The following is a 24,558-nucleotide window of genomic DNA, read 5'->3' as shown; positions in this document are numbered from 1 at the left end:
AAAAGAGGATGCCTGGGAACAAATGCGCAACCGGGCGATGTGATATTAGTGCTGATCCTTTGGCAATGATTACGCCCAGTACCGTTCGGGATCCGACTTCTGGCGTCCCCGGGAAGCCATTTCCCGCTCAGCACAATCACCACACTGTTGGTCACCGGTTGGTGGAACTATTCCGGGTTGTTTCTGGCCTTAAAAAGGATGTCGTTCGCTTTGCCTTCCAGGCATCCCTGAAACGGTTTCCATATGAACCAGCGCACGTCCTAGCGCCAGCTAGTCCGCATCCTTGGATCGTTCGTTATCCTTCGTTACATTACGTCCGTACAATACACGTACGTTGTGGGAAGTGAAAGAAGAACTTTCCCTCGGGCTACGTTTGGAGGTTTTCTTCCTGATTTCACTCCTCTCTCTCTCCCTCTCCTCGTCAGTCAAAGGCTTTCATTTTCTCCAATTTAATAATCATGCAATCCAGCAGTAGTCCCACGTGCCTCGCATCGTTCTCCCACTCCCCTACCCCCCGGTAATAATCCCATTTCGTCCACATTTTTCCAACCAAGCTTGCCGTCCGGGAGGATGGACGATAATAAGGCGCAGGATAATCCGATCTGTGTGTTAAATTGTTAAATAATAATATTGAATTTAATCCTTTTTGTTTTACCGAAAGTCGGGGGAATGATCGGGACGCAATGGACAGCAGCAATGAGGTCCTTTCGTCGGTAAGGATATGATTGCGGTGGAATTATGTTCACTTCGCCGCCCGCCACGAAGCCACACGAAGCGCCAGAATTAAACACCGAAATGCCACCGGACCACCGGAGGGTCCTTTTTGGGGCTGCCGGACAACGAATGGACCTGATTATGAATTCAACGTCATCCTTTTTCGTCTTTGCACTGCCAATCTATCGTTTGCTTTTCCGGACGACGACGAAACGGAAACGAAATGTCCTCCCCGTCGTTCGCAGGGTGCTTGGTGTCGATGGAAAAATTATCTTTCCCTCACCATAATTGCATTACACTTGGCCGTCGGCCACAAGGCGCAAGGCACAATGTGCCATAACCATTCGGGCAACAGTCATCTCCATCCAAAGCCAGAACGGGAAACAATATGCCGAATCGGAGGACAACGCGTCGGACGAGCTAATGCCCGGGCTTAACCTTCTGGCAGGAAACAAATGCTAATGTCGAATTGACTTTCATTATATTCACCAGGCAAAATGGTTTTTTCCAGAACGTGATGTGATTAATGTGCCAATATGGATGGCTCGGTAGGATTGTCCTTTTCCATATTTTTCTCTCTCTCTGATTAAATAATGCATAATACAGCAAGAGATATAAATTACTACAAATATTATTATCTTTATTTACGCTTCGTGAAACATGATTGAAATATCTTTCTCAAAAGATTTTTTAATTAAGAATTGAGATTAGATTTTGTTTTAAAATCATTATCCATTTTAAAGATTGGCGAAAATATAGTCTGCCAATTGGATTTTCATTTTTTTAAAAGCTGTTCAATTATTGAACTAAACAAAAACAAAGTCAAACTATGAATAACAAACTCACAAAATAAAACTAAGAACTAAGAACTAAGAAAATAAAAAAAAACAAGAAAAATCATAATTGAAACAAATATGATTTGAAGAAAGTAAATAAAAGTAAATAGAATTAAAAAAAGTATTTGAATTATACTGGTAACCGCTAAATAGTATAACCGAATATGATAAAATTATATGTAGCCCATAACTCATTCCACATCTTTAACAACTTTTTGAAGATTCAGACAAAACCATAAAACTGTCAAAGAATATACTAAAGTTATTTTTTCTTAACTTCAAAGTTTTTGTATAATTTAAAAATGTTTATGTTGACGCTTAAGTAAAACATTAATAAAAGAAAAGGTAAAATGATATCGTGTGGCAGAAAGAGTTTTTTTGCTGGGTTTAAATTGCTCTACTAACCTGAAATTGTAGGCGATGTTCTCTCACATGGCAATCTTGCATCATTGCTGGCTGGTGGTTGGTAGAACCTTCCATTACGGCGCAAGTAGGACCATGCATTACGATGCAGTCGGTTCACTGAAAACAGGCGAAAGCAACATCAAACCAAAACTTCCCGATGAAGCATCCATTCGAATGTTTCTTTCCGCAGTCACGCTGATGTTCGTCGGTTGCCAAATCATTTTACTCGTTACACTGCAGCAACATTGATAGGTATTTTATTGGTAATTCAAATCTGTCAGTTCCGCCGTGGTGGTTTTACACTTAGATTCCTTTCGGGTTCGATAATTTGTTTGTTTTATTTTCTGTTTACTCTTTCTTCTCTCAGTTCAGTGGAGGGAGCCAATCTTTCATGAAGTTGTGGTTTCCATTTTAGCTTGTTTTGCTTTCGTGCTCCATCTTGGACAATCATGTACGATTTAACTGGTTTGTTTCGAAAATGTAAACGAATCTTGCTCTTCTCACTTAAGTTAGCATTTTACATTCACTTGCGTTCGGGCACAAAAAGAGTAAATCACGCGTTCTCAACTGCTGTCCTTCGCTTTCTTCCCAGTATATCGTGGAGCTCGTTCGTGTTCGATTCAGCCGATCAGCAAATTGTTTGCCCTGTTTTCTGTTCCTATGTTCCATTATTTATTCACCTTTCACAGCGCTTCTTCGCCCAGCTGGTAATGTCTTTTATATTGTTCTCTGTATGCTGCGTTGCTCGCTTGTTTCAGCTTAAGCTCCTATCGTTTTCCATCTCCGCTTATTTGTTCTTATCGCTCAATTGTATTGTTTCGAGTAGAGGTGTTTAATGCACCAAGGGCAGTTTTAACTAAAGCACAAAAAAAAACATAGAAGATGAGTTGTTTACTGGGAGTTGGAAATTATAGTGCCGATGAAAATCGAGAGCACAAAAAAAAAGATAAGACCGAAATATGCTACACACACATGCACTAGCGTAGATGTTGGATAGTGGTAGTTTTAACGCACCGGAAGCTGAGTTTCTATTTTATTTTTCTTTATTCCGTATTTACTTTTTGTGTCGTCATTGCAAGCAGTTTTATTGTTTTATGAGTTTGTTATACTTTTTTGTTACCGAGTTTTCCTTATGTCCTTCTTTACCTTCTTTAATTGTGTCAAATTAGGCTTTTATTTACATTAAAAATCATACATCATACCTTAACATCGTGCACACTAGTCGTACATACAATCACACTTACTCTTGCACACCATGTAAACACACACACGTACACATACATATGTACACCAGCACACGATAAACCTAAGCATCACAACTTACGCATCAAAACTGATTAGACCACTCAAAGTTAAACATATAATGATCACAAAACGACCTTCTCTCCATTGCCTAAGAGCTTTCTCCAGACCGTCGTCTCCGTCGTATCCAGCATACCCAGCAATGGGCCGGTTCATATCTCACTAATCGTGTCCTGTTTTTTTGCCTGTTCAATCAAACAATCATCAATCAATCATCGGTTCGATATTCGCTAACTGTCCTGTGACTAATCGCCTATGGAATCCTTTCTGTTTCTTTTAACACCCCATTCCAACTGAAGCCAATAAAATTAAGCCATCGGTCGGAGTTTGTTAAGTTTTGTTGTGTTCTACTATTGTGTTTTAGGTTTGCCAATCTATTTCAACACTCTACCATGGTTCCTTTGCTACAACAATCGCTACACAACCTCTTCGCGCCACCAAGCGTCGCTAATATTGCACTGTCTGGGGTAAAGCGGGTTAAATCGTTTAATCTGCTGTGCTTTCCCTAACCGGACTCCCTGCCCTTGGTTTGCTTGCTATTCGCACTAAATCGCTTACACATCGAGGAACGAGAAGATACTGCATTAAGTGGTTTGAATTATCACTACGGCTACGTTTGTTTATCGTGCCGGAGTTCTGTTAGGGTCTCTGTTTGGGTGACTTGTCCTAATCCTGGTACGCTGATGGTTCTATTCCACAGACATTTTCACACGTACACACAAACACACACTATGCAAAATATATATATATCAAGCGGCAATGAAGCGTGTTGTGTTGCGAGTTTTGAGCGGGCAGTAGCGTAATTGTAGTTTTTGTATTTTTTAACGAGGAAAACGATAGAAAAATAACTCTAGCAGTAGTCCCGGTCTAACTTTTCCCTCACTTTGACTTTGGGAAAACTGTACGGAGAATGCAACAAGGGTCCGTGTCAAATACCACAGATCATCGAGGATGCAAATAGGTTCCATAATCTAGTAGTAATTGAAATAAACTGTCCCTAACAACCACTTCTATCCGAGTGATCGCCTACTACGAAATAAAGCGGAAACAAAATAGAACGAACCTGTGTTTGAATGTGTTGTTCCTACTGACCGGTGTCGCCGCACACGGGTGCGGACATTCTAGTGGGTGCGGAGTACTAGTGTTTTTTCCATCCCTATCTGGAACCTACGGATCTACACAGATGTCGACACCGAGTCTAGTTTCGCCAAAAACAGCCCTTCCCTCTTTCGAGGTTTTTGTGTTCTAAACGGATTTTACGGGAAACATCATTTCCAAAACCCGCTGTATATGGCTGCTGGTGTTTAATGACCGCATTTGAATGAGAAGCTGGTCAATCGCCCGTCCCCGCTTACGTTTCTTTCCTGTACTCGCCATTTCCGTGTGTGTGTGTGTTTTCGCACATGTTTATCATATATCGGGTTTATTCACTGTTTACATTCCTTTATCATGCCTTTTGCTTAACTTATCCCACACTTTATATTGATAAATTTTTCACGTTCCTTACATGGTTTATCCCTCTTTTACTCTCCTTCTCTCTCTCCACAAACACACTCACACAGACCTTTTATTTTTCCTTCATCGAGAAGGTATCACACATTAAGATATTTTTTTATAGTTTGTCTTGCGTTCGGCTATAGTAAAGATATCATTTGACGGCCATTTAAATTCGGTCGATAACGGTCAAAAAAAAATGGTGCTCGCTTCGGAGCGCCCCCCGCAAAAGTGACCTCGACGGGGGCAGAAGTTGTTGTTGGGCCGAAAGAAATCCCGGAAAAGCAAAACCGAACCCATCTCTAGAGCGCCAAGAGGGCGCGTCTGTTTCACCATCGTCACAGAAATACTCCAGCGAAGCACGAGTTGAAATCGAATCGAAGCGTACCAAAGATTAAATAAAATTAAAGCAAGTGGGGGTGTGGGGTCGGTTTCCCTACCCTACGTAACATAATATAAAAAATAACAGTACTCGAGAGCAGTAGCATTAATAATCATTATCTTCGTAACAGTGTAGCTGGTAGTAAGAGCGCGTGTTCGTAATAACTAGATGATCGGCGATAAATATCAATCAATATTATCAATGAAGTGTGCAACGGAGTGGAAATAAAAATAAACATAACGAAAGGAGGCACCGCGTGCCCATTTGTGAACGATTTAAAAAAAAAAACGGAAACCGATACCGGATGTGAGTCGAACCGTTCAACGTGGATGTTGCACTAAATACCGCGATTCCGCCCATCCCTAGTCCTTGCCGCCGGCGGTATGCTTCTTATTGCCACCGCCACCATTCCCGTTGCTTCCACCTCCGCCAGCGCCATTGTTGTTGCTGGCCTTCGTTGCCCCCGCCGGTTCGACGCCCGCCTCCTTGATGGCCATCTTCTCCATCAGTGGGATGAGTTTGTCCGCTGCGGCACTGCTTGTCGCCGGTAGCTGCTGTTTACCGCCGTCCTCCTTCGTCATCGTCGTGGAGGCCAACGCTCCGGTTAGGTTGCGGGTTCCGGATGCTTTCCCACCACCCGTTGACGATGCGCCTCCGACCGGGTTGTTGTTGACCAAGTTGCTGTGACTCTGTGACGACGCCAAATACGATGAGGACGATGGTACGGGATCGGTGGCGGTTGCGGTTGCGGTTCCGGTGGCAGTCGTGATGGTCGAGTTTTGACTCGAGCGCCAGATGCCGGCCACGGTTCGTGGGGTCGTTTTGAGGGAAGTGTTGCAGCACAGCGGCGACAGGACGCACTTGCTTTCGGCGGCACTGCGCGGATGCAGTCGATCGGGGGACAGGGCGCGCCGCAGCAACGGTGAGCTCGGTTCAGCCGTTTTCGCCCGCGGGAAGCCCTTCTTCGTCGTGGGAGCGCCGGGTGCACCACCGGCTACGAGGCCCGGTACGCCCGTGGGAAGCGGAAGGCCGGTCACCAAGGCGCTGCTACTGGCACCGATGCAGGTGGCTCCGGGCAGTCCTCCGGGGCTGTACGATTGCGTCGTGTTCGAGGCACCGAGTGGATGCACCACTGGGAACGCTAGCGGACTGGAGGAGCGAGTCGGGGAGGCGGGTAACGGCGAAGGGCTGGGTGTACGGGCGAGTGGCGACAGTGGCATGTGGTCGGCAGATTTACGACGATTCGAAGGACGCCCACCCGGGCCACCGGTCGAGTGGAGTGCCTTACTGCTGGCACACGGCGACGAATGAAGCTTGTGCTTAAGCACGTGCAACGTCGAAGGGCGCTGGTACAGCGGCGCACCATCGTTGTACCCGAGCGCCGACTGTCCCACCACGCCCGTCGGTGTGCTCGGCGCGGAGGTGCTTGGTGATCCGGACGCCGGTGATCCGGTGGACGCATTCGCATACAGCGCTGCTGCTCCGGAACCGGAACTCAGCGGCGAAAGACTCAACCGGTTTACGGCGGGAGCGCCGACAGATGATGCCGCTACGACTGGCAGGGAGCCAGCTCCCGGGCCGCCGCCAACGGGAGACTGACCGCCGGGTGGAATGGGTGACATTTGCAGTCCCGGATGCCCCACCATGATGGCACCACCGGGGGCGACGGACGGACCGCCCGTGCTCGGTTGGAGCAGGTTCGGCTGGCTGCCCTGGAAGCGGGCGAGCGACTGGAAGCTGCGGCTCGGTGGAACCGCCGACGTAGGCGACTGGATGCCGGCCACCATCTGCTGCATCTCCGCACTCGCCCGCTTGCTGCTGATCCGCCGGAACAGCGACGCTTTGCGCTTCTTCTCGTTGTCCTTCTTCTGCTTGCGCCGGCTGTGCGTTGACTTCTTGGCGAACTTGCTCTGCCACGGTTCACGCTTGCGGCCACCCGTTTGAATGCTCGTGTGTTCGAGTGGTGTCGCCCGGAGGCTCACCACTTCCGAGCCGCTCAGCAGCAGCTGCAGCACTTGCGTGTGGTACAACCCCTGCACGGCTTCACCGTTTACGTGCGTAATGAGATCAGCCGGCCGAAGACCGGCCTCAAACGCCGGGCTGCCTTCGTCCACCGCCATCACCAGATGGTGCATGGTGTAGAAGTCCGTATCACCATAGTACACCCGGATCGTGTGCACGGTGAAACCGAACCCACGCGGACCCCTACGGATGATCAACGGTGGCTTCAGGTTCGTGACTAGTGGGCTCAGCTCCCGACACGGAGACGTATCGCGCGAGCTAGCCGTGCTGGAACAGTTTCCGGCCGAATGCATCGTGGACGAAGCGATACCCGTACTGCACCCGGAGGAGGACGAAAGGTTCGAAGCGGTCGTACCGGTAGCGTTCCGGCTCAAGCCACCGCCCGCGCCACCAAACGACCGACCAACGGCGGTCGTGACGGCCGAAGAAGAATCATCCGACGACGTCATAAGCGAAAGTCCCAACGCCGACGCACTCTTCACGATGTGCCGCGAGCTTCCGCTGAGGTTGTGCAGCGAGCTCGACGGTGACGAGGAATTGTGCACGATCTGGGACGGCGTGGAGGACGACGTTTCGTGCCCGCTCTGGTCGTCCTCGATCGAGATGGAGAACTTCGGCAGGATGCGATTGTGCACGTGAATCTTGCGCTTGCGCTGTATCTGCGGCGACACGTCGTCACTGTCCGTCTGGGACGATTCCGGTGTGCTGAGCTGCTTCAGCGAAGACAGCGGGTAGAAGTCGCTGAACCGTTTGTTCGTCTCCGGCGTTTCCGGCGTGCTCGGGGCGACGACGCGCATCGATGAAGGGTAGCCGGAGGGGCCAGCACCGACATTCGCCGGCGAATGGCGCAAACTGATGCCATGGTGGACGAGGAAGTCTTCCCGATCCGGTGTGGCCAACTCGGGCAGGTAGTCGAGATCGGGCGTCGAGGGCATCTTGTAGCGGGATGGATTGATGTTGAACTTGCGCAGCTCGGGCGTGATGATCAGCTTGCTGATGTCGTTCGGGCGTGGGTGTGTCGCATCGAAGCCATCCTCGAAGAGGCTCGGCAGCTGCTGCGGTTTGACCACGCTAGTGGTGGTTGTGGTGGTGGTGGTGGTGGGAGTTGTTGCAACACTTGACTCCGAAGACACCGCCGCCGGAGTCTTTACGTTCGAGGCGACGATCGTCGTAGAAGGTGTCGCCACGGAGGAGGAGGAAGAACTCGAGCTCACCGGCAGGGGTGAAGCAAGCACCGCATCGGGCACGGATGAACCGGAAGATGAAGAAGAGGGTGCCTGTGTTGGGGTTTCACCCTGCACGACCGCCGGTCCTGGTGGTCCTGCTGCGGCTCCAGCTTGCGGGATACCGACCGCACCGGTGCGACTACCCGTACTACCGCCGAACCCATCCGACGAACTGGCAATGGACGCCTGGGACAGACTGTGCTGCTTGCGATACTGCGGCGAGTATGAGCTGAACGACCCGAACAGGGGTGAATCCTCCATCTCATCCGTATCGTCCCCGCAGATCTCGTGGTTGTAGCGATCAACCCGCGTATCGAAGTAGCTCGTGTCCTCCTCGTTGTCCAGCTGCGGCACAAACTCCGCCTTCTGGCGCAGCAGATTGTTCCAGTCGAGCCCGTAGAAGTAGCAATGCTCCTTCACCTCGTGCGCACTGCCCGTGCCGAGCCGGTCGCGCGGGTTCTGCTGCAGCAGCGCCGTTATCAGATCCTTCGCCTCCTCCTGCAGCGGCCAGTCGTCACCGTCCGGCCATTCGATGTCATCGTTGACGGTGTGGGCGAACAGTTCCTCGGGTGTCTCGCCGAAGAACGGTACGCAGCCGATCAGAAACTCGTACAGGATGATGCCCATCGACCACCAGTCGACCGGTTTGCCGTAGCCCTGGCGCAGGATCACCTCCGGGGCGATGTACTCGGGCGTACCGTACACCTGCTTGTCGGAAAACTGGCGCGTCTCGCTGTCCAGGTAGCCCTCGTAAAGGTTCGTCGCCAGCGACATCAGGCCCATCTTCGAGAGCCCAAAGTCCGTCAGCTTAATGTGCCCGAGCGCGGTGATGAGCAGGTTGTCCGGTTTCAGATCGCGATGCACGATGCCGTAGCTGTGCAGGTACTCCACGGCGAGCACCGTCTCGGCGAAGTAGAACCGTGCCATGTCGGACGGCAGCGGGCCAATGTTCTTCAGCAGCGTCGCACAGTCGCCCCCCTCGACGTACTCCATCACCAGGCAGAGGTGTTTCTTCGTCTCGAACGAGCAGTACATGCTCACCACGAACGGGTTGTCGGCGAAGCTGAGGATGTCCCGCTCGGCAAACACCTGCTCCACCTGGTTGCGCAGCATCAGGCTGTTTTTGTTGATCTTCTTCATCGCGAACCGTTGGCGCGTTTGCTTGTGCTTCACCAGGTACACCGCGCCGTACGCCCCGTTCGAGATCAGCTTGAGAATGTCAAAGTCTTTCTCGTTCGGGACGGCGTTGTTGGTGCGGGCTTTGAAACTTTTGCCTCCACCCGTCGATGCCGGCACCATAGAGGATCCACCGGTTGGTGCAACCGTCGGCGCTGTTGTTGCCGCTGCTACTGCTCCCCCACCATCTGCTCCGGTGTTGTTATTGTTTAGGACATTCGAGGAACTGCTGGCAGCACTGTTTCCCGCCGAGCTGGACGATCCCGAACCCTTCGGTGTGGAGCACATCATCATCTCGTTCGCCTGCCGATCGCTCACGATCGACGAGTTGTTATGGGAGTCTTCGCTGGCGGCACGGTTCCGGTTGCCCCTCAAGCGTACCCGCTGACTGGCCGCCGTCTGGTCCTCCTCGTTCTCCGCCTCCTCCTCCAGATCGGCACAGTTGACGCTCGAGTTGAGCGACGCCGTCTCGATGTTTAGCTCTTCCTGCAGCTCCGCGATCGGGTCCCGGTTGAGGCCGAGCTTCTGGATGATGTACTGTGGAATGTCCGCCTTGATGCCCTGCGTCACCTTCGCCTGCCCCTCGGCCACCTCCAGCAGCCGGTAGAACTCTTCCGGGTCGAACTCAAGACACTCGAGGAGGCGTGCCGGGCGCGAGATGATCAGTAGCAGCTTCTTGATCACGCCCGTAATTTCCGGCGCGGCTTCGGGCGATTTCTCCTTGGTTTCCACCAGCAGCCGCTCGAGGTTGTCGCTCATCTCGTAGAAGTAGCGCGAGGTGATCAGCTTCGCGTGCGACTTGTGCAGGCAGTCGCGGGCCATCTCCAGCACCTGGTGGTGCACGAAGCGCACGATCGGCTGCGAGTTGCGCGCACTGTCGTTGATGATGTTCTTGTTCTCGTTGATGAAGTGGCTCAGCCGTTCCTCCATCTGCTGCGTCGCCTTCGGGAAGCGCTCCTTGTAGAAGGTGTTCATGATCGAGATCTCGTTGTCGGTGATGGGCGAGTGGCTCGGGCTGCTGAGGCTACGCGAGCGGGGCCGGTGGATCGGCGACCGGCAGCCGCAGAAATTGTTCAGCTCATCCTTGCTGCCCGCGATGCTGCCGGGTGCACCGATACAACCCGAGCCCGAGCCGGAAGACGATCCTCCACCGAGCGCACCGGACTTCATCATGCAGTGCTGGGGAAGGTGCGGACTGCCCGGCAGCTGCGTCGGTGCTCCAACATGTGACTGTAGGCTGAGCGGTTGCTGAGCCGTTTGCTGCTGTTGGTACAGCACACTTCCACTGGCGCCTGAGGCTGGACCAAAGCCACCACCACCGGCAGCCTGCGGTGAGATCGAACTGTTCGCCAGTGGGTGCTGGTACGGAAGGGACTGATGTCCCCCTCCGGCCGTCGGTAGCGAATGGTGGACGGGATGGTGATGATGGAGGAGCTGCTGCTGCTGCTGTTGCTGGTGTTGGTGTTGCTGCTGCAACGTCATGTGATGGTAAGCAGCCGACGGTATCGGATGATGGTGGTGATGATGATGGAAGCCATGGTGATGGTGACTATGGTGCGTCCTCACATCGACCAGGCTGGGATTGCTGTCGTTCGAGGAGAAATGCAGCGACAGCAGCTGCAGATCGTCGTTCGTCGGCACGGCTGGGAACTGGTGCAGCCGCTCCTGGCTCGAGCACTGCGACGAAATGTTCGAGCTCCCGGGCGTCGTGACGTAGCCGGACGAGGGCAGCGACGCGACCGACCAGCGCCGGCTGTCGCACGTCTTCGAGGCGGCCACGGCGGCAGCGGCGGCCGTCGACGCGATGCGCTTGATTGGCACGAACGGGAACTGCATAATACTGGGCGAGTTGATGCGCGGACTATCGATGGGACTAGCGGGAATGGGCGAGTGAGATCGGGGCGAGATGTTCGCGACGAAGCTGAGCCGGTGGCGGGCGACGGCCGCACTGCGAGCCGCCGCCACCCCCGACGACGAGGACGACGAGGTTGGGCGCTTCTGGCCGGCGAAGAAACTCCCCCCACCGAGCGTGCCCAGCCCGAACCCGCCGTTTTCTTTCGCGGTCAGCGACAGCGTCGGGGCCGAGTTGCCCAGCGTCGAGTTGCGGACGCGCACCAGGTTCGAAATGTCACTACCGCTGCCGGAGTAGCGCAGGGAGTGCGAGTGCTGCGGCTTGTAGGACGACTTCCGGTACGATGCCGTCTTGTGGAGGCTCGAACCGGACGAGGTGCGCATCACGACGGTTGCCATCGAGGCGGCGGCGGCGGCCGACATGAGCGGAGTGCCGGAGGCCGTGGGTGATGCCGCGGCCAGCGTCGTTATCACAGGGCCAGCCACGGGTGGCTGTGGAGATACGGGTGGATGCGGCGACACGGATGCCGACTTACCACCCCTGATCGGTGAAGAGCAGGCGGCCGGTGCTGCGCCACCGATAAAGGCCGGTGCCGGCACGGATGATGATTTCAAAAGCACCGGTTTACTGGAAGGAATCACCACCGGTTCCTGCTGCTCGTGTCTCACCGGACCCTGATGGGTGGAGATGGATTTCTTCAGTCCCATCTTTCCCGGGCTGATCGGAACGGGACCAATCGCTGGAGCGACCACAATTCCACCACCGTTCGGGCTCGTTCCTGCCGTGTCCTTCCCTTTCGCCTCCTCCGGATGATGTTTCGAGTGTGGAGGTTTCGACGCGGACACGATCGTGCTTGCGGCCAGAGAGTTCGAAGCGCCCATCGGTGGTAACGGTGATGGCGGTGCCTGTTCCTGACTTTTCCGTCCACCGGACGGTGGTGCGGCCACCGTTAGTAACAGTTCCGGATCGTCAAAGTTTAACGATCGTACCGAGCAGTGCGGATGATGATGATGATGATGCTGGTGCGATGCCTTTGCTGTACGTCCTCCTCCATCTGATGCTACCGAGGATGTCGTTGTTGAAGACACTGTCGCCGTGGTAGTTGAACCGACCACCTCGGTGGACTGTTTTTGACTGCCACTGGACGACGACACCGATGACGGCGAAGACGTGGCGGCAGCATTCAATGCTGCACCTCCTTTGCTCCTTCCACCGCCACCGCCTCCGTTCGATGTCTTCTGACTCATGATGGTGCGTCTAACGTTCGGTACCACAAAAAGAGACCGTTCCTCCTACTCCTCCTCCTGTGCACCTTCGAATGTCGAAAGTGAAGGTGGTTCCGGGATGTTATCAGGCAAATCTGAAGCGAACGACGGTACACGGGTTGGTTATCAGGAAAGTTTAGGGTGAGGGCGCATCGATAAGCGGTGCGCTCGCTCGGGAGGGCATTCGCCCCGAACCACACAACCTCAGTAGGGTCAGGATGTGGGTGAGGGAGTGATGGACTCTAAATCGGTACCGCCAGTGAGAAAGTAGGTAGCCGGCACGAAAAGGAGGCAAACAACGGGGGAATTGCAGCGATTGTTGGAAGGGATGTGTGATGGATGTGGTGTGGGAGGAGTTTGTAGCGTGCACCAACCTGTTCTAAGATAACACCATTTTTGCAGCTGACCACCTCCTCCTGGGTGTCTGCGTGGATTTTTCGTCGACACACACACGCACGCAAATGCAAACAATCACACACGACTTCTCTTGATGATCCTCGAGACCTCGACGGATGAACCGGTGTGCTTATCGCGGGACACGGAGGTCTTTCAAGGACACGGAGGTCTTTGTTGACCGGTTCAATAATTCCAATGATGTCTTATTTATCCTCTTCTGAATATCGTAACTCGTATGACCTCGAGGGTAAACAGGACAGGCAGGCACCTGATTGTTTTATTTCTTTTTCCTTCCTCCACCGTCGATGCTAAGTGATGTTAAGAGAGGCTGCGGTTGTTTGTGGTGACTCGCTCAGCCGACGTGTCCTAGGCGACGATCGTCAGTTGACAACTGACGATATGCATCGTTCATCGTTGCAGTTGCACTACACTGTTCCTGCGGGTCGAAGCGAGGCACCGGAAAAGAGAGAGAGAAGGAGAGAGAAAAATTATATTAACAAAAACCGGTAAATGCGGTAATAAAGGTTCATTAGTAACTGAGCGAGATGTTTGCGTGCCACTCCGTCCCCTCCTTCCCATCTCGCATCAAATATCGAGTAATATGCCTATCGATAAGAGGGAACCGAACCAACCCACCCTCCGTCTCTCCCTCCCTCACAGAGGAAGTAAACCGGAAACAACGTTGTATTAGATAATAGCACAACAAAGTCAAATGCAATGCAACACACGCGTTGGGAGGCCAAACAACGCGCGTATAAAACCTAACCTAGGCGACCGGTGTTGGAACGGAACTGCGGAACGTTCCCTCCTTCCTCCACACCGTCCACCGGTGGAGGTCCTTGGATAGAGTTCCAAGCGCCAGCGTACACAGTTGCTTACCTCGCACGAAGGTGAAGGTAACCTGCAACTATCAGCGAACGGTTGGGCATCGACTGGCATGGCGTACATAAATGGCGGCCTCGGTCGGCGCAGCAGCAGCCAGTCACGAGCGCGTCCCGTTACATGCGATGCTCGAACGTGGCAGATAAGACACAAGCAAAAACACAAATAGATCCGTTTCAAGCTCATCACCATCGACAGGCAGGCAGAGTCAAGCGTCGAGATGGTTCCGACACGACAAAGGTTCCGATTCCCTCCGGATCGATCGGACGCGACATCCGACGGTGGATGCTTCGCTTTCTATCATCTCCACCGATTTTCTCTTCCCTCGTGGCGTTGACGACGATGAGCTACCTCGAGTGTAAATATTGCTTTATTTTCCACGCTCATCAGCGGAACAACAAACGATCAGCCGGGCCTTCGCACGTGCCTGAGCCGTTAGACGTCGTTCTCCCTACCCCCCCTGGACGGTGCTCAGTGCTCCGCACGAACATCCGGTGTGGTGCGTATTCATCGAACCTTCCGCGATCGCCACTTTCCGGATTGGCGAGCGTGATTGTGCACGATTTGGCAGATGAGATAAATGTATATAATAATAGAGTAGTAGTAGTAGTATATGTATATCCAATTTAACATTCATCTTTTGTCGGTGTTAGAATTACAAAATAATGGGTTCGAATAATTTCTTTCGTATTGTGGTTGAGGTTTACAAACTGATTCGAGTATATAATATTTTTGAATAAACATAATATAAGTTGTTTAGTAAGAGAAAAAAATGTGACAAAATAAAAAACCCTCGGGTGGAGGAATTTTGATAAATTAACTCTAAAAATAATAATATAACACTGCAATACATTGCTGAGGTACGGCCGAAACGGGTTTGCAAAAAGCATGGATCCTTTCATTCGTTTTATTTTAAAATAAAGTGATTCGCAACTGAAAATATTGGAACATAATTTTATCACCATTACAGTAACTAATAAACACTAACATGTTCGATTAAATACTATCGGGAGCAAAATTAAAAATATGTCGTATGCTTTTTTCCGAAGCTTAATCATCCAGCGACCAAAATAAAATGATTTGGGCTTCACGAATCTCTTATTCAAATATTAGTGAATGTCAAAAGCGATGTAAAGAGTCATGCAGACCTATTTACCCCAAATCTAAGAGATCAAAGGCGGATCACAGGCAGCCAAGCAGCTGCTTCGCCCGTACCTTTTGCCCATATTTTTTTTAAATTTCAATGTTGGAATTATTTTGCCAAATAGAGTTTTGATAAAGAAAACTCGCCTTCTCATGTTTTTGTTGGGGATAAAATAAAAAAAATCATGAGCTAACGAATATTTGAGTGATCAACTAGAAGGTTTCATAAAGAAGGAAGACATTTCTCAGAATATTTTGAGTATAATGGACACATATGAAGCTTGATATTGTATTAACTTTAGCTTTTTTAACATTTCATAAAAATACTTGTTTAGTTTTAAAACGAATTGAAAAGATATTTTATAAAAAGTAAAAAATGAAATCAGCCTAATAAAAAACGTTCGAATGAAATAAAATTGAGGCAAATTGCAATTAAATCTAAATTTTAATTATTTTGGCTTAGTACTGTAGTGTGTATTTTTCCGGAACAAGTTACAGATACTTAGGGCCCCTAGTCCGCTTAAGCTGCCTCATATCGAGACGTCCAAAACTCTTTGAATCAAAGCATTTCTTTTCAAATCATTTTATAAGGAGATCTAGAATAACTCAAACTAATAATCAGTGAAGTCAGAAGTCGAAAAGAAATAAATTTCAAATGTCAACAGCTACATGCAAGACATCAATAGCAAGTTGTTTTTCGTTTTACCTTTCACAGTAAAGACTTTGGGTTTTTACCTTATTTTGCAGGTATATTTACGTTTTATGTTGTGCTGTCACATTTTTTGAAAAGGACATGGAAATCAAAGACGGAAATAAGCTGGCACATTCAACTCTTGTGTCTCTCCAGCTCTTTGACTTATCCAAACCCTGTTCTACCGACTGCATTGAAGTACAAAGTACATTGTTTTGTTCGATTCGACAAATCGATCATAACCATAAATTAAAACCGATTTACAACCTCTATCGGCATTATATTTTAATTCAAGCGCAAATGTGGAAGCTAATAAACGGAAACAGATGTTTGCGGCCGGCCAATTACACACACACAAACACACGCTGCAGTATCTTTGCTTGCGCATGGCCACGCTTCCGCCACGAAGTCCATGCGTGCGTTGCGAAGTCCGCGGCTCGCGCGCAGACAATCAGCGAACGAAGCCTAACTTTCAAATCCAACACTTCCGTCCGGCCGTCACGGTTGGCCGGAGAGTGTGTCCGACCGCCGATCGTCGGAACCCGTCTTGGCCACCGACCGCGGCACGAGAGATCGAAAGTCATGCGAACGGGGAAACTCCCAACGTGAATCGTCGGACCGGGGGAGTTCCAACAAACCGTGTCCAAACCCGTGCGCCGATGACGGGGTATCGATTTCGAAATTGGCGCTCTGCTCTTGACGTCGAGAGGCAAATTGCGGTGGATTTGTTTCCCGGGAAGATGCGATGAGTCTGATGGGGGTTTGATGGGGAAGGTAACAAAAGCGGTAAATTACACAAACATTAAATTCGACAAGCATTACTTCACAGTGAGTCAGTGAGTCGAAGAACACTCCGGTAGAGTGGCACAATACTGGACACAAAAAATAAAATAAACTTCAAGTCCGTAAGCCTTCACTTTTGCCATTTGGAGATTCTCATCCAACAATGGTACATCGTTCTAGGCAAGTGCTTCACACAAGCGACAGGTTTATCACCAACTATTCGAACACGGCGGTACTTCTGCAATAACGATGGCACAAGGCAAGCCACACACGCCCCTGATAAGCACGAGTTGAATCGAGCTGATGATAAGGGTGACTTTAGCTATCAGCGCCTTCTACCGCAGCAACCGCGACGTCTCGCAATCTCGCCAGCGTCCACAGGAGTTGCTAATCAGCACTGTTTGATTTCCACGCGACCCGTGGGCCGGACATAACTGTGGAGGGTCTCGCCGTTCAGCGTTGCGCAGTGTATTATGCCATCACGGCGTGATCTTCTCCGTGCTGGCGTAATCGCGGAGCTGGAAGCTGATCTGTTTTATGTTTACACCAGCACCGCACACACGAGGGTCGGTTGCAGTTTTTACCCCTTCAATCAGCACATTACGATTATGGGCAGGTCAGTAGTTGGCGAGTCGAAGAAAGTATCATTGGAACGATATGAAGAAACAGCTATCGACCGTTTTTAAGACCAGCCAGCCCGGGTCTATGGGTTGTGATTCACCCATAACCAAAAGTAACGCTCGTAAAAATGAAGAAGATAAAAAAGGGAAAACAAACACGGTTTGCACACATTTTGTTGGCCGGTTTGGAAAGCATTTTCCCTTTTCAACCGGAGCCCCTATAAGCCAGATGATGGAGATGTTGGATGTCGGGGCGCGAAGGCAGTGCACGCAATTGCAATTCACACCCACCGACCGGAGCGAGTGAAATGGATAGGTGCGTTTGTATGGGTGTTTAATTGCTTGGAAATTGTTTTATATGATCTCCTTTTCGGCATCGCTCGTACAACACCACCTAGTGAAACCCGAGCAGCCTCGGACCATGAAGCACCAACCAAGACCAAGGTTGAAACGGTCCGCATAAGGCGGAAGATTTCAGTTTTCTCTGCTTGTTGACTTAAACAACAGGGGTCGGCAGCTATTAATTTTCTCATCGCGGTTCTTGTTGGATTTGATTTTTTTTTTTCGCAAAAAAGTAAGTTGGAAACATTGAACAAGTTGTTCAATAACATTCCTTTCAAGTATACTTTTTATATCGCTGTTTTAATGTTGGTAGTTCTCCAATTCCTTAGTATTCCTTGTGAATTTCAATTTCCTCTACTTCTGCTTTGCTCTAATCTATGCCTCCTGCTTCCTGTATAACAGCATCCTTTTGGTTCCCGCATGTACTTTGTTTATAGCTTGAGTCAGGTTTTAGTTCTTAAGTCCTTGTTTTTTGTAGTCTAATTTTAAGTTTTGCTTAGCCCTTACGTCCAGACAAAATAAAGTAAATAAATATACATAAATATAAACCATTTCGTCCAACATCAATAGGGAAAATGACTTGTTTACTTTGCTTCAATAACCAAGGAATTACATTTTTCACAAAACAAAAAATGGTTCACAATATTCAAAACATCCCGAAATTGTTTTAATGACTGAGAATACGCCAGTAATACCTTGCTATAATAAAATAAAATAAGTAGAAAAAAAAACAAATAATGTGTTAAAAACGTACACGAATTCAACAAAAATAGACATAAAATAAATGATTGCATGGAAAACTTAAAAATTAGATAAAATATATTAAAGTTACTTCTCGGCTAAGGAAACTAATACTCCATTTAAAAGCGTTTAATATCACTGGCCTTTTAGCAAACGTGTGCCGACCCCTGTCTTACACACAACAAAATAGACCTTCCTCATGCGATGTATTTTCTATTGCTGATATTTTTTTATTACTGTTCCATGATATCGTGACCAATACCCCCCGTCACGACACCAACCAACCTTACCCTCACTGATCGACCGATCATCTTCTGCACCATCTTGTCTCTTCCGGACGAACGCGAGGCCTGATGGCACGCAGCCGTGATGTTCATCATCATCTAGCAGGTTCTACCAGCACAAGCCCGGTATTGCCATTTACAGATAGTGGCGTTGCACTTGCTTCAGGTACGGTAACAGGGAAGGAGGGGTGGATGGGTAGATAACACGTCTGAATGTTTGCCAAGTCATGAGCGAATGGGGTAGTAAATAAAAATACTGCCACCGGCACACCAAGGGAGGCAAAAGGGTGATAATTAAAATGCCTTCCATGTAACCTCTTCCAGACCCTGGTTAACTTTTAGGAGCGGCCACTGTGGTGTTTACAACATATTTGAAAATTAAAACGCGATCGTGACCCTGGATCGACGGTAATTAAAATGTTGGAATGCATCACGAGTTGTGGTTAAGTTGGATCTTAAAATCATTAGTGCATTTTAAAAATCTGTTTTTAAAACTATTGCATATTTAAATTAAAACCATGAACTGCCGGACTGAGTTCTTGGCACCGATTTCTTCCGCATCAATTTCGATCCCCATTGAAGCGAGTTGAGCATGTTCAGCTCCCAAAATTATACCCGCCAGCTTTATAGACTGCCTGTCCTCGGCCTGCGATCGTTCCCATGTGCGTCTGCGTGGCCACCACGCGCTTCCCACCGCACCATTTGGCATTCAAATCCGGTGGCAGCTCAGCTGCAACTGGACCGACAGCGAGGAACAAACGCCTGCGCCGGACGCGCTAGGTTCAGGGACGCGCAACATTACGCGAGCTCGACTTTTTACTACCGGGCACTCGCTCCGGTCCCGCTCCTCCTCCTCCTCTATACAGTGTGTAGTACGGGTTCTCCAAGCAGTTTAACATCGGCAGGGCTTGCGGCTACGATAGACGCGGCTGTGTCGACGGTTGGCCTTTGCTAAGCCATAGACACACCAATCACCATGGTGGTGTATGGCGTGGCTTCGCACTAATATGGTTGAGCTCTAGAACATACGGTCGTGGCAGCAATCGAGAGCGGTTAAAGCCGGGCCAGCTCGGGGCATTATTAGATGAGGTGGTCCAAGACGTAACATACATTTAAAAAAGAAAAAGCAATACACACGCAGCAGTCAAATTACTTCCTCAGACGACGTGACTTCTGAGTACCCCGGGGCACAAGGTTAGGCACCCGAAGCCGCCGGTCGGCAGTCTCGAACCTCGACTTGTTGTGAATAATTACGCACCATCGCTTCGCCGTCCGTGCGTGTCGGCGAAATCGGTCGTGTTTCCCACACTTCGAAATAGCCCCCCGTACGGGAAGGTCACATGGAACGGAAGTACCAATCCTCGAACCTCGGGTTGTGACCTGATTCCAAAAGGGTCCAGAGAAGTTTTGCGAGACACGCCGAATGCGCCTCCAAAAGAACCGGAGGGACCATTTTCATCGAGAATAATGGAAGCAACGGGTGGCCGGGGAAGGGGGGCAGAATGATTGTTTTAGTGCCAATAAACTTTACGACGGTTACACGTCCGAACCAATTTATTTGGGGCAGAAAACATTAGACCCTCGTTAGTTAACTGCTTAACACTGATTATAAAATGTTGATGGTGTAATAATTGAAATTCCTATAACTTTAACTGCCTAGAAGTTTCTTGTGTTAGGGAAATACTGTGAAACATATTGAAACACCTTAAATTTTTCCGATAGTGACATTCAAACTATCATTATAAAGAAAACAAAACATAACAATCTGAAGTATTGTACAATGCAACAAGCAATATCACTTATGAACTATTAACATAAAATTTTGACCTTTTCTCCAAACTATAAAATGTTGACTGTGTAATGATCGAAACTCCTATAACTTTCGCTGCTTAGAACTTTCTTGTGTTAGATAAATGCTGTGAAACATATTAAAAACACCTTACATTTTTCCGATAGTGATACTAAAACTATCATAATAAAGAAAACAAAACATAAAAATCTCCTGTAAAGTATTGTACAATGCAACAAGCAATATCACTTATAAACTATTTACATCAAAATGCGACCTTTTCTCCAAATGGATAGAAGTCCGAGCACAATTGTTGAAGTGGAATTAAGCAACGGAAATACCTCGTTTACTGCTCGCGGAGAACGAGAGTCCATTAGCTTATAGTGTCTGGTTATTAGACCTCGTCGGTGTCGCTTCAATTGGAATAAACTGGAGGAGTAGAATAATCGTCTGACATTTCTTTAAAAGCAGCGAGAAAAAACGAAAAACTAAATGTCACAACTAGAAAGTATATTGTTGACCAAAAAATGTTGACTAAATGGTAATAATATGGATCTTTTAAATAGCACAAAACATAATAAATAGCAAACAGTATCAAATAGTTTAAGCAACAATTTATCATAAGCTTTGTCGTGGATTATTTTGAGTGAACAATCTTTAAGGTGCTTCCTAGGCGAGAATGTTCTTAAAAGGAGTTTTTGATTCATGTAAGCTTTATGATGCCTTTTTGTTACAATACTGTTGCTATATAAGCGTTAATTAATCGATTCCTTTTTCACCTCAACCAACTCAGAATGAAGAAATCCCCAATTCATTAAGTCTAATTAGAAGTTGATTGCCGATTAAAATTCGCTTGGCCAAATATTTAGTCAAGCAGCGCAGTAAGCGGTACTGATTAATCCCACCCTCTCCACTTCCGAGAGGGAAGGCGGCGGCTACCATCAGTCCGCGTGGCCACCGCGAAGGTCACGGCCGTACACCACTACCACCCGCCACCGGGTGACTAAACGCATCCGAATGTTTTGCTCTTGGCCGGCGGCGAAGAAGAATTTGATTCGGGCCTGTGCCGCCCCGCGCGGTCAAGCAACATTTCTAGCATTCATGTCGCTTATAAAAATAGCCATCAGCAGGCAAAAATGTATCACCCTTCGCGTTGGCCGCTTGTTTGCGGGCCGCCACCGCCACTGCATTTTGCAGGGAAACAGGATGCACGAGGGCGGAGGGACGTGTGAGAGAGAGTAAATGCCTTCGGTTTTGGGGCCGTGTTTGGTTCGTTCTGAACCGTCGAATCTCACTTTCCTGCGTGGCGTAAAAATTCACCGAAAAATCGACAGACGTCATAGCGACACCAAATGACATCGTCGGGAGGGGGAAGGGGGGGAAGGCAGTGGGATGTGTGGGATGGTTTTTCCTCTCGCGTGCTGATCGCCGATGAGAATCGTCAAATTTAGCGGATCGCTAGCGTGAAAAGTGTAATTTCCACACACCTGCCTGTTCCGAGTGTTGAAGACCGAAGCGATCTTTGTTTTTGCGATCGCCCAGGGCAGGGGTAGGCAAACGGTGGATTTTATCTAAAAATGTTTGTTTATTTTTTAAGCAAGAGTAGCAAGGCGAATTGATTTTTTATGATTTTAATGAACCTTTCAAATAGTGCAACATAAATAATGATTATTCAAAGTCACGCAGCCAAGTTCTACGTTTAAAGCGTTATCAACACTGAATTTAAAGTTATAAGGAATAAATAGTTGTGTCTGAAGTACGGTTAACAGGTTCCTTACCACGTCACCCATATATGGGTGACGCTTTTATTCGTGTTAAACATTGAATTTTTAATGCTCCGTAACTGTTTTTCTGTGATGGAAAAATGGCTGATTAATGGTAAATGTTAGCTGCTACAGCTGAATTATCGGTTGTTTTTTTTCAACATCCTCTTTAACACCCTTCTTCGTTTGTAAAAAAGATGCAAAACACGTCCGTTGATGGTATTATTTTTGGTACGGAACGTGTTGAATTGAAAACAAAACGTGTAATAATGAGCTGTCCACTAAATTGTAATAATTTAGAGCAACGTTTGCATTAAAAAAATACAAAATTTTTAACGATTTTCCATGCAAAAGCGGAAAACGCTAGCAACTTTCTTTTGAAAGCAAAAAAAAGTAGCATTTCTTCTAAATTTAGAACAAGTTTGACAACCGTGTCATTTAAATTGAATCCGCCGTGACAAAAACATTAATCCGCCGTGACCAACCAATCGAAAAAATATTAAAGCTACTAACACTTAAATACTAACACTTAAAGGTAGGACCTATTCCAACATTTTAAAGTCCAAACGGAGTAGCATTTGGTCGTGAATGGCACACAACTGCTAAACATCCCTATATGACTGATTTTGTCGCTACGGCTAAAATTTCGACCAAGGACCGCAAGGCAGTTGGATTATTTTTGAAAGTACTTAAAAGATGTAAATTTACAGAAAAATTTACTTCATTCAATTAGCTTGGTTAACTTTTCTCTTATCAACGATGAACATTTATCTACGTTTTTTTAATGCAAACGTTAAGAAAAATGAATTGATTTTAAATAATTTCGGCTAGTGATATCTACAACCACTCAGTTTTATAAGTTTAAGTAAGCTTTAAAACTTATATTTCAAAAGCAACAAAAATGATGTATTCCCTTTCCGAAACTATTGTTTTCCTCAAATAACACAATTTGATAAAGATAAAAGTGTCTGAATCTCTATAAAAAAAACCTGATCAGGTTATGCACAAATGTGCCGACCACTGGTATAAAAGCGAATCCAACCAAAAACCCCTGAATCCTCTCCATGTAAAGCGATTGTGTCGCCTTTGTGCCTGGTGCGCAACTAAACACTTCCCGAGGAAGTTCCACTTTAGCACACCTCCCTCAACCATCCCACCAATTGAACGGGTCAATGCCAAAATAAACAGCTTCCGTTATTCATTCGAACTAACCGAATCAACGCGCCGCGAGTTGGCTGTCTGGGTTTGGTTGCTATGGTGGTTTAGCCGCTACTGTTTATCCAACCGACGCTCTTCTGCTCCGAACGTCCAGGAAGTGGAGGAGAAGCGGGGTTTGTAAAACATCTGTTCAAAGCCACGTTTTAAAGATCAATGTCCATGGGGAGCTGTTGTTGTTGTTCAGGTAAGTGGTGCTTTTATGTGTATTTGTTTTTTAATTGCCCCGAACCATTTAGTCGTTTGGACGCGCGCGGCGATATTTATGTGCTTTCATTAAGTAAACGATTAGGGGCTGATGGGTTCAACTTGCGAAAAGTAACAGCCCATCACGGACCGAAACGATCCGTCAGCCCTTCGAGCGAGCGAACAGAAGCAGCGGCCATTTAAAAATGGCGTTGGTAGGCGCGATATTTTTAATTCGCACCAACGACGCTAATCAATTCGTTTCGTCCGCTACTTAGTTCGGGTGCTACCGGTACCCTGTTCTCCCCCCCCTCACCACACCCCTGAGCCGAGTGTCTTGGCGGTAAACAAATGGTCCCCGGCCGGCTACCGATTAATCAAGGGCATGTTTTGACAAGCGTCATCCTCCGGACCGGCAACGGGTGGGTGACACTTTTCGCTAACGTGTCAAAAGGGATGCCGGGGAAGGTCGGTGAGGGGGGTTCGCAAATCATCCACCTTGTCGTTTCGCTGCCACCTTACCTTGCCTTACCGGCGCAATTGGAGCAGATTTGTGATAATTGAGATGTTTTTCTTGAGCCCCGCCACGATTGTGTGCCGTAACATCGAGAGCGGGCTAGATGTTTACAATCAAACAAACCGAAGCGCTGCAGCTGACACGATCGACGCTGTTGACGTAGTTGGGCATGGGTTCGAGAGGAAAATAAAATACCACAAAAACCCCCGCACAACGTACTCGAACTCGGCCGAAAGTGTCGAATTAATATTCCTCCCGACCCGACACGCCTTGGTGACACTGTGTCTTTTCGCGTACGGCGGGGCTTCGTCTCGTGCGACACAAAAAAGGATAAAATTAGACCGTTCAGTTCATTAGCTCTAGCCAATCTCACAGACAAATTGGAATCTACTGCGTTCGTTAAGTATTCCGCAGGATGCTCTTTAGTTGGCACTGTTTGACGTGAACAAATTGTGTTCACCCTTTTTACTTATTTTACCACACAAAAAAGGAATTTTGCATATATTATTAAGAATTACAGCGGGTCCCCGCA

The 24,558-nt window shown here is 48.3% G+C and overlaps 1 protein-coding gene across 3 annotated transcripts in view; it reads right to left on the bottom strand.

Annotated features, from left to right (window-relative positions):
- Positions 1 to 4,196: 4,196 nt before the first annotated feature.
- LOC131259143 (microtubule-associated serine/threonine-protein kinase 4) overlaps positions 4,197 to 24,558 on the bottom strand; it is a 29,615-nt gene continuing 9,253 nt past the window's right edge. For all 3 annotated transcript variants that reach the window (XM_058260569.1, XM_058260570.1, XM_058260571.1), the window contains exons 2-3: positions 13,049 to 13,506; positions 4,197 to 12,769 (exon numbers count right to left, since the gene is read on the bottom strand). In XM_058260569.1, the coding sequence (XP_058116552.1) occupies positions 5,496 to 12,656 (7,161 nt within the window). In that variant the 5' untranslated portion in view covers positions 12,657 to 12,769; positions 13,049 to 13,506 and the 3' untranslated portion in view covers positions 4,197 to 5,495. The remainder of the gene's footprint in view (positions 12,770 to 13,048; positions 13,507 to 24,558) is intronic.

Source organism: Anopheles coustani, chromosome 3, assembly GCF_943734705.1.
Source record: "Anopheles coustani chromosome 3, idAnoCousDA_361_x.2, whole genome shotgun sequence".
Classification (NCBI taxonomy): domain Eukaryota; kingdom Metazoa; phylum Arthropoda; class Insecta; order Diptera; family Culicidae; genus Anopheles; species Anopheles coustani.
This window is presented reverse-complemented; position numbering and strand designations above follow the sequence as displayed.